The sequence below is a fragment of the Dipodomys ordii genome, unplaced genomic scaffold (assembly GCF_000151885.1).
Source record: "Dipodomys ordii isolate 6190 unplaced genomic scaffold, Dord_2.0 Scaffold48, whole genome shotgun sequence".
Taxonomy (NCBI): Eukaryota; Metazoa; Chordata; class Mammalia; order Rodentia; family Heteromyidae; genus Dipodomys; species Dipodomys ordii.
The window spans coordinates 4,255,558-4,266,725 of record NW_012267264.1 but is presented as its reverse complement, the minus strand read 5'-3'; the positions used below and the strand labels follow the sequence as shown (position 1 = coordinate 4,266,725).

Genomic DNA, 11,168 nt, shown 5'->3' with positions numbered 1-11,168 from the left:
GCACTGGTGTAAAGGATCACACCAAGTGCCCACGAGTTTAGAGTTGTGATCTAAATTAAGACAAAGCTGGCAGAATGGATTTGCTGAGTTATAACACAATCATTTCTTTTGTGGTGGTTGCAAAAAAATTGTATTGAGCCATCAGTGATAAGCCTTGCTTAGTTATCACAAATGAGTTCCTCGTAGGTAAGGACCATGGGTTTGGTACTCCATAAACATTCATTAAATTTCATACTTACCTCTGAATAGAAGGCTAATCACTACCTTTTTTGTATGTCACTTTATTTATAGCTCTCTTTAAATTTTAAGTCAAATGGACATTTGAAATGTAATAATGACATGCATTCAATGTTTGAATCTTTTTCCTTAGAATAATCACTAATAGAAAATCAAATCTCTCCACAGGTCTCTGAGGGCATACTAAACATAAGTTTTGTTGCCCTATCATGAAACTATTACCTGAAGGACAATTAAGACTTTGTTTTGTTCAACCAATACACCTTATGGCATGGCTGCTCATGCTTTTTGTTCTGAAGTCTATCTCTTCTCTAAAGCCTGCTCGACTTCCAATTTATCAAAGAAAACCTTTCATTGCAGCTTGGAATGCTCCAACAGATCAATGCTTGATCAAATATAATTTAAGTTTGAACTTGAAAATGTTTCAAGTAATTGGAAGTCCACTGGCCAATGCCAGAGGCCAAAATGTCACTATATTTTATGTCAACAGATTAGGATATTATCCGTGGTATACATCACAAGGGATTCCTATTAATGGAGGTCTCCCCCAAAATGTAAGCTTACAAGTCCATCTGGAAAAAGCTGATCAAGACATTAAGCATTACATTCCTACGGAAGATTTCAGTGGACTTGCAGTCATTGACTGGGAATACTGGCGTCCGCAGTGGGCCAGGAACTGGAACATGAAAGATGTCTACAGACAGAAATCAAGGAAGCTCATTGCTGATATGCAAAAGAATTTATCAGCCACTGATATGGAATACTTAGCTAGAGCAACCTTTGAAAAAAGTGCTAAGGCTTTCATGAAGGAAACTATTAAAATGGGAATTAAGAGTCGCCCTAAGGGTCTTTGGGGTTATTATTTATATCCAGATTGCCACAATTACAATGTTTATGCTCCCAATTATACTGGATCATGCCCGGAAGAGGAAGTTTTGAGGAACAATGAGCTGTCTTGGCTTTGGAACAGCAGTACTGCGTTATATCCGTCTATTGGTGTCAAGAGATCCTTTAGAGACAGTGAGACTATTTTGCGATTCTCAAAATTTCGGGTACACGAATCCCTGAGAATTTCTACCATGACATCCCATGAATATGCCCTGCCTGTATTTGTTTACACAAGGCTGGGATACAGAGAAGAACCTTTATTTTTTCTTTCTAAGGTAAGAAACACCTTACTTAATTCTGGAGGATTCTGAAAGGGGACCTTTCTTTGTTACTTTTCCTTTTTTGATGAATGACCCCTTAATGGGATGTTGCATAGAGTTCCTGCTAGCATATTGCTCTACTTAGATTTTTCATCCCTGCAAACTGATTGTTGTTGAGTTAAGAACTATATAGCCCAGGCTGACCCTCTACTCTCCATCCTCTTGCTTCAATCCCCTGGGTGTAGAAATTACAGGCATGTACCACTATGCTGTACTGCAAAATTGAGTTTTAATAGTCAAATGTTAGTCATAATCATTACTTTCCATCTGAGGATCATAAAAAGGCAGGAAGGGGTTAATGTGTGATACCAGCAATTACTTTCTGCTCTCTAACTTTGATTGCACATCTTTAAATTGAGCAAATAGGGTTCAATAGGGTTGAAGTGGTTGGTAGTGGACAGGTTAGAAAATCAGAGAGAATATTTTAAAGTGGAATTCTTCATTCCAGCATATGAAATCTCGATGAAAAATATTTTTGTTTTGTCCTCACCATCAAAGAAAGGAAATAAGGGTCTTCTTTTAAATGAATAATAGGGCCTTTCATAAAACCCGCAGAGGAGTATAACAATGTCAGTATATTTAATGCTAGTTCTCCATTAAAAATGACTAAGATAGCATATTTCATGTTTGTGATTTTATCACATTTATTTATATTTTTAATTTTTTTTACAAAAGTACACGGGACTCATAAGCCATCTGGGTTATTGTAGCCTTTATGGGCATGCTGATGGAATATTGATAAATGAGTTTGGGTTTCTAAATTCTTTTTTTTTTTGGCAGTCGTGGGGCTTGAACTCTGGGCCTGGGCACTGTCCCTCAGCTCTTTAGCACAAGGCTAGTGCTCTATTACTTGAGCCACAATGCCACTTCTGGTTTTGTGAGATTCTCACGGACATTCCTGCCCAGGCAGGCTTTGAACTGTGATCCTCAGATCTCAGCCTTCTGTGTAGCTAGGATTATAGGAGTGAGCCCCCAGTGCCCAGCCTAAATTCAATTCTTAAATCATAAGTAGATAGATTCGAGACATTATGTTAAAACTCTCAAATAAAAAAATGTATTCTGCCTGTTTACTCTTAGTGAACTAATACATACTACCCTAGACTTCATAAATACCATACTCTGAAGTTAGCAAATGTTCAACAAGATTTTCTTTCTCCTTTCTACTCAAGCCACTTCAGCACACAAGCTTTCTGTCAAAGTAATGGACCTTCTAATCGTTGGACTTAGATAATTGCATGTAAATTTCCTACATTGATAAGACTTGAAATTTGTTCAGGCTTTTTTATTTATAATGCAGCAGAGTCTGAAGATATATATTACACTGTAAGTTAAATACATTTTTAACAACCATACCTTCTTTGTTTCCCCCACCATTCTACCAGCCTGTGATAAAACAGAAGCACAGCCCTCCTGAGTACTAGGCATCTTAAAGAGCAGGTTATGCAGCCCATGGGTGTAGACTTCATTGTGACCAGTGTGTATTTGCAAAAGCACAAGACATGAGGCTGGTCAGCAGAGAGGAAAATAGTGCACCTGTAGAGTGTGCAAAATGTGACCTCTGACACTATTCATGAGGAAAGATGCACCTTCCCTGTGATGTGACATTCAATACTACACCGAAAGTCAGTCACATGTAATTGAAGAATGATAGGCGATCAGTACTGTCTGGATATTTTATTCCTTTGTGGTAGTACTGAACTTTGAATTTAGGGCCTTAAACTTGCTAGGCTGACAATCTACTGAATTATATCTCCTGCCCTGTTTCTTTGCTGTTTTAGTTTTGTTTGTGCTGATCTTGGGTCCTAAACTCAGGACCTGGACATTTTCCCTGCAATTGTTTTGCTTAAAGCTAGCACTCTACCATGTGAGTCACAGCTCCACTTCTGGTTTTGTGGGTAATTTAGATGGAGTTAAGAGTCTCTTTGACTTTCCTGCTTGGGCTGGCTTTGAACCATGATCCTGAGATCTCAGCCTCCTGAGTAGCTAGGATTACAGGCAGGAGCCATGGGTAGCAGGCCTTTGTTGATTATTTTTAGAATAAAGTCTCTCTTCAGGCCTCTATGTGTGCCTCGACCGTAAACTGTCCTCTGTAGGTTCAGGGTAGTTGGTGGGATAAGTGCTCACCACTGTGTCCAGCTTTCCTCCATTGAGATAGTCTTCTGGATTTTTGTGCCCAGGCTGGCTTGAAACCATGATCCTTTCAATATCAGCTTCCCACATAGCTTGGAATAATGGGTACATGCCATTAACCTCAGCTATGAGTTGTGAAGGGGGGTCTCATGAATTTTTTCTGCTAAGACCGACTTTGAACCACAATTTCTCATTTCAAGCTTCCCAATTATCTAGAATTGGAGGTGTAAGCCACTGGCACTTGGCCCAGAATTTTTTAAAAAAGTATTTAAATCTTGACTCCAGCATTGAGAGTTAATTACACCCTTTGTTTGTGAGTCTTCTTTTCTTACATAGAGTTCAAATGACTTCTCTCTCTCTTTTTTTTTAGTGATAAAAATTTGCTTTTGCAAGAAATAAGTCACTTTAAGGGACAGAGTACATTCTGCAAACCTTAGGTCAGCTTGTTTATAAAGTAGTGATAGCCGCTGACATGCCTTTCTTCTGTCAGAGGAAAGAAGAAACAAGTTTGTGCATCATTTCCTTCTTAATATTCTTGTGGAAGACAACGTATTTTCCAATTGTTTTAGCAGACCAGGGAATACATCCTTGAATTCTATCCACCATAAAAATTTGCCACAGAAATTTAGAAAAATTGGACTTTCACTTTTAACCAATTTAAATGACTTGAGGGCTTTCATATCTAACTTTTCTCAGAAATGCCTGTGTTTTAAGAGTACACACAGTACGATTAGGAAAAGGGTTCAGTAAGTAGCAGTTCTCACGGGAATTCAAGACCTTAGTATGAAAAATAGACGGTATTACCTTCTTTATCTGCCCTAGCAGAAGCTTTTGAATTGCAAGTGAGAAAAGGCATACAAAAATTTAAGGTACTAAAGAAATATACGTGGTATGGCATCACTTCTTAACAGTACCAAAGACTTGAATTTAGCCATAGGGTACCTAAGAATTTTAAACATTAGCTATATCCTGAGGGAAACAACAAACACTGGAGCAGTTAATGCATCATTCTATATGGAAATTACCTATTCTACCTACATATAAATGCAGAATACGGGCTTTATGAAAATAGTTAACATTACCAAGATGTTATTGGCTCACCCTATAATTCTTCTTAGTCAGGAACATAGGAATTTAAGGAAAACCAGGGCAGAAATGTTTAAAAGACCGTCTCTCAAAAATAACCAATCTAAGCCCAGGCAGAGCACCAGCAAGGGTGGAAAGCCTAGAGTTCAAATTCAGTTACTGCCAAGTAATAATAATGACAACACTGATGATGAGAGTGAGGATGATGATGACGACAATGATGATGATGGTGATGATGAAGAGATCTTCCCCACTGGAGAGTTAAGATTTTATTCTTGTAATTAACCAGTGTTCCTCTTGCTAACGTGTGAAGGAAGCTCATTAGTAAGACTCAGCACCCCACAGTGGGCCTCTTGTTCATCACAACAATGGTGGCTTCCGCATTTGCTGAGTCTGGATCAATGGTCTGAGGGAGGATTTCTGCTCCCTCCTGCCTTTGTAGAGTTGATAGATACAGACTGTTGGGTCTGCAGTCTGAGTAGACTTTTTCTCTTCTCCTCCTTTTCCTCCAGTTCCTTTCATCAGACCATTGACAAATTTCAAAGTCCTTTCATTTACAGCATCTCATTTGGGCCTCAACAGACCTTCCATTTCTCAGCCAGCACTATGATCCTGGGAAATGAAAAGAGATGTGAACCTGAATGGAAAATCAATTTAACCCCAAAGCTCTCCACCTTTTGAAAATTACCAGAACAATAGCCAGAAAAAAAAGAAGTTTAAAAATTGGAATTGTAAACCTTTAATTTGAGTAGTGAACCACAGAAGTGCTAGAAAAGGAAACTCACCTCTCAATATTGACATTATGATGAAGTGGCCAAGACACAGTACTATTTAAAGTTTTTGCTCTTGTTTTCTACTAAATTACCATTTCTACCTGGGAGAAATTCATTTTTTTTTGTAGTAAAGGAGACACACATTTTGTATCCCAAAGGCAAGGAGAATATATCATTATCTAATAAAGTAGATAAGCAGATATGCACACTCAGAGTATTTTAGGAATCCCTAAAATACTCTAGATTCATGATAACCTTTAAACACACACACACACACACACACACACACACACACACACACACACACACACACACATGCACAATAACCTTTAAAACGAAATTCCCAAATCCTCTTGCTGAAATCTTGTTTTGTCTATCTTAACCATATTAGGAAAAATAATGGTGGCTTTGCCATTGTTAGCTGTGTCCTAAAGCATAGTAAACCAACTACTTCAAAATTAAACATACTTGATTTTAGAAATCAAATATGAATCAGAATCATTTTATCTGGTTTGGGAATCAAAATGATTGTAGCCTCTCTTAGTCACTGTGGAGGTTGGGTCATATTGAAAAACAGATAAGAAAAGTGACTAAGATGATTATATTTTAAGGAAAAAACATTAGTGTTCTGTTTGTGGATATATACATATAGGTAGTTTATGTGTATATGCTCTAATCAACTTTAAATAAAAAACTTCTGATGACTATTTTACAGTCTACTTATTTCAATATAACATTCTGCATGACAAAATGTCAATTTTTCTTTAGATTTTTGAAGAAAATTTCTATACTGTTACATATGAAGATAGATTATAGAGTTGAACCGTGATTTGTATTACTGTAAGAAAGTAAAGAATAATTTCTGTGGAGTACATGAGCATGTCCTGTAATTCTAATCACTGATGGGTTGATTTATATTAAAATTAATGGTGAACTGATTTCTCTTCCATCTAGCAAGATCTAATTAGTACCATAGGAGAAAGTGCTGCCCTGGGAGCTGCAGGCGTTGTAATTTGGGGAGATATGAACTTAACATCCTCTGAGGTAAGGCAGGATCTTGAAGGTGTTTTGATTACTTGTGGAAGTATTTGCTTTATTATCCTATAGAGTTTACTCTAATCAAAGACTTATGACCCCCACAGCAAACCAGTTTTAGGACCAAAATCCAAATCAGTGCCAACTACATAGATGGAACCCCACACATGTAGTTTCTTTTATAAATGTTGTAATTATAACACTGATATTGACTGTGTATTTGCTTTATGCTACCTAAGAAAGCAGCTAAGAGATCTTTTGTGGCTGTCTAGGTTTTGCTCAATTGCTGGTCATATGAAGGACTAACATCTTCATTTATAGACAGGGGACACAAGAAAAGAAATTTAATCAGGGTAAGAGTGATGTAAGCTAGTTAGTGGTGGAACTGGCATTTACCACAGATAATTGGGCAATGGAGCCCTTTTATTGAACCACAACATGAACTGTATCATATCCTACTTGAGAAGCAGAGACAGATGGATATTGGCCATTACATTGAAGTTACTTTTCTAGAGAAATTATCTTAAAATTAATAGGATTTAAAGCAAAATTTGTCTCTTAAATTTCACTCAGCGGGAATATTGTATATTCCAAGAAATCTTTCTTATTTTCCATAATCCATATTAATCACAAAGTTTTGTGTGTTTCCAGAAGTTCTTGTGTGTCTGTACAGTATAGCACATCTTGTCTTGAATTATAATATTAAATCAACTTTTTACCAGTCCACAATAATCACTGTTTTTAGTGTCACCAGTTCGATTTATTGCTATAAAGATATATTCATGAAGTGACATGCTTTTGTCTACCTATATGAATAATATAAGTACTGAGAAGCTCAATTCCTGACTTCCTTCCCCATGAGACTCATGAGAAATACTTCATCATGAATTAGTATGCTTGAGGTAGTTGGGGTCAGTTTAGAACACATGATAGGATGTGCACACACATTCACGTGCACACACACACACACACACACACACACACACAGCCATTTTCTAAGTTTTCTTGAATTCCAGTTGTATATACAAGTACAGAAAAGGTAATGTTGAAGCACAATTGACAAGAAAATCCATAAGGCTACAGTTGGATGTTCAGATTCTGACATAACCATAAAAAGTACCACATATCTGGTAAGTAGATAAAGTCCACGAGCTTTGGCATAATTTCTTATTTGAATTTGTCTCTTTCCTTTCACACTTGTTAACATGTAAGCTTAAGAAGAAAGACATTGTCTTCCTCTAATTTATATTTTTACGTGGCTCCTCTAGGGATCATTTGCCTGTTCAGTTGCTAGACTTCAACTATTCTCTATTTCTTGTCCCTGATCTTCTCTCCTTTTTGGATCTGGAAGCCATGATTATGGTGTCCAGGAGCCTAAGAGTTCACCCTCTGAAACCAAGCTGGTCTGGTTTCAGTCATATCCAAAGAGCTACCTAATGGGTCTAGAATTTCAGCTCAATAGCAGAAGAGGCACTAAAATTCATATGTTTTTACTTTTCCAGGCCAACTGTACAAAAGTGAAGCGCTTTGTGAGTTCTGATTTGGGGAGTTACATAGTCAATGTGACCAGAGCGGCTGAGGTATGCAGTGTTCACCTCTGCAGGAATAATGGGAGGTGCATACGGAAGGTGTGGGAAGCCCCAGATTACCTCCACCTGAACTCTGCAAGCTACCATATAGATGCCTCTGAGGCTGGGGACTTTATTGTGAATGGAAGAGCCTCTGAGGGAGACCTGGCAGTGATGGCAGAGAAATTTTCCTGTCATTGTTACCTGGGATATGGAGGGCCTGATTGCAGAGAAACAAAGGAAGCTGATGGTTGCTCTGGGCCTTTATCTTTCTCTGGCTCACTAATAACAACGTGTGTACTACTTTTAACAGGTTATTGCAACATACACTTGTGAAACAATTGCATTTAGAGAGAATTGTGTGGGCTCTACAGGAGGTGATAAGGAAAACTTGAAACTTATGGACATTTTTTTTCTCTTATAAGTTCTTTTGAGAAGTATTATAAATAGACATTATGTATAGCATTCAACATAAATAGAAACATACTACATTACGTGCCACCAATTAGGTTAGAAAATAGGTTGAGACGCACAAATTAATGCATTCCTCTTCCTCCATAGAATATTTAAATTGTATGTAAAACTAAAGCTAGTACACATAATCTTTGTATGAATGCACATACTTTAAGTCTACATAGAAATATTAAATTATTGATTTAAAAGGCCATTTTGTGCTGCTAGGAATTTATTGAAGGATAGATTACTAAGTAATTCTCTGGCTGAAACAGAAGAGGACATTGCAAGGGATTCATGCTATGGTCCAGTGGTCTATTAGAGAATACAAAGTACTGTTCAAACTTCAGATTCAGCCTTGGATACTGTTCCCTCTCCTTGCCTCTAGAATCATGGATGAAAAATTATCCGTTACATGGAATCTCATGAGAGGACAGGGACAAAGACAAGTGGGGCTGTTTCTACCTTATTGCAAAAGCAGTTATTCAATATGTTACCTCTCTCTCTAGCCATGAGTTCCTCTCTCACAGACCTGCCATTCCAATACTATGAAAGGGTTTGGGTTCATAGCCATGTTTGTCTAAAAGGACAGTACTATAAGTCTGAATCTTGGAGCCATGTTAATAAAAGTACAGTTGATGGCTTCTGAAGGGAAAAAATAGTACTAAAAGATTGAATAATGACCACACATAAGACACTTAAGCTATTTTACTTCCCCTGACCGCTCATCTCATGTATGAGCTTCGAGTAATGGATTGAGAGTCACTTTGCTTCATTTGAATTAGGGTTTTATCTGGTTGTATGACCGGTCAAGATATTTATATTCCCCATTTTGTCATCTGAAATTTTTGATACATTTCCCCCTTGGCAGGTTATCCTGAGGAGTAAGTGTGATAACACTTCCCTTGAATACATGGGCTTTTATTATATACAGTGAAATCCACAGCAATCTTGGTCAATAACAGAAATGCAAAGCACTTGATAAACAGTCTTGGGCAATTTCCTCTTTTTGGCACTAGGTTCTATGTGGAATCATTGATGCATTATGTTGCACTCTTGGAAGACAGGTTCATTGATAAGGTTCTCTTCCCATGAGACAACTGAAAGAAGAATTGAAGAGAGATATGATGCTGGTGAATACGGAATGCTATTTGATTCATTCCCATGTCCATGAGAGGAATTTTTGTAATATAGGAAAAAAATAATAATAATACCAATCACTGATAGTATGACATGCATTGATAGCTTTTTGTGTAATTTTTCTAAACATTTCTCTTAAAGACTTGAAAAAAACATTGTTGTAATTTATGGTTACTTTTATAACCTGAATTTTCATCTTAATATTTTGATCCTTGCTTCATAATCTTTACATATTATTAGAAATAATTTTAAAGCCATTTGATAAGACATCAGTTGGATTACTTCAATTTAACCACTTTCCCTAATTTCCCTTGATGTTTTAAAGCCAAATTTGCAATGTGTTTACCCATCCATGTATTGAGGGGCATCTTGTATGTTTTATTTGAGAGCCTGTGAACAGGAATAATGTAGCTGTAGATGATTTTGTGCACATATAGGCTTTCTAGTCAGTTGAGTAAAAATTATATTCAGTTTTATCTTTCTAAAGTGATGTACCATTTTTTCTTCTAATTAGTTATGAGAGAGAGAAAGAGAAAGAGGGAGGGAAAGAAAGATAGAGATATAGAGAGAGACAGAGAGAGAGACAGAGAGAGAGGAAGATCCTACCACTCCAAATTCCTGCTAACACATGGTATTGTTTGGAAGATTTAGCCATCCTAATGATGCCTTGTTCTTTAGTGGATGTATGTTTTGCCCATATTCTCTCCCATTCTATGGCTTATTTCTTCAGTCTCTTAACCATCTCTTGCACAGGACTTTTTCATAATTTTAATAAAGTGTGATCTGTTAATTAAAATTTATTATAACGCTCTATAATTTTGTTTCAGTGTCTGAGTAAACATTTCTTCTCATTCTGTTTTTTAGAGTCTGGAAAGTTCTTGTTACCATCTCTCCAAATACTGTCTCTTTGTAGTTCTTTAATTTCTCTTTCTTATCTCCTTGTCTTTCTAAGCTACAACCTTGACATATTTTTCTTAGATTTTTTTATTTAGTATTGCTTATTGCTACTTTTCATTTGTACCTGACCTATTAAGCAATTAACTCAGTGTTTAATTTCCATTATTATAATTCATTTAAAAATCAGTATTTTCAAATCTGCCTGCTAGGATAGTTTCCTTTGGGATTCCTTCTTCATCTTTTATTAATATTGTAGATGTACATAACATTCCATACTCAATATTTGTAATTCCTCATATATTAACAATGTCTAAATATATTTTAATTTTTTGCCAGTCTTAGCCATAGTAGTCTATTTGCTTTCATGATAGACAATTTTTAACTGTGAGTTTAAAATCTGAGTCTGAGAATTCTAATTCAAATTTAGGTCATTTTCTTTGTGAGAGGATTAAAAAATTGTAGCCACTTAATGTAGCTGTAATTCATATATATGATTCTTAAAGTTAATGTTAAATTGCTTATTCTTAATGTTTATGTGACCATAAGTAAAATAAAATAGCACATGACCTTGTGTGACTGGCTTCTTTTACCTAGTATAGGGTTTTCAACTTTCATCTATTATTTACAATATGTTAGTGCTG

General features: G+C 36.4%; 1 protein-coding gene across 1 annotated transcript; it reads left to right on the top strand.

Moving 5' to 3' along the window:
* Positions 1 to 442: 442 nt before the first annotated feature.
* Positions 443 to 8,408, top strand: Hyal4 (hyaluronoglucosaminidase 4). The gene is made up of 3 exons (XM_013019977.1): positions 443 to 1,400; positions 6,389 to 6,478; positions 7,972 to 8,408. The coding sequence occupies exons 1-3, from the start codon at positions 447 to 449 to the stop codon at positions 8,371 to 8,373; spliced, it is 1,446 nt and encodes a 481-aa protein (XP_012875431.1). The 5' UTR covers positions 443 to 446; the 3' UTR covers positions 8,374 to 8,408.
* Positions 8,409 to 11,168: the final 2,760 nt, after the last annotated feature.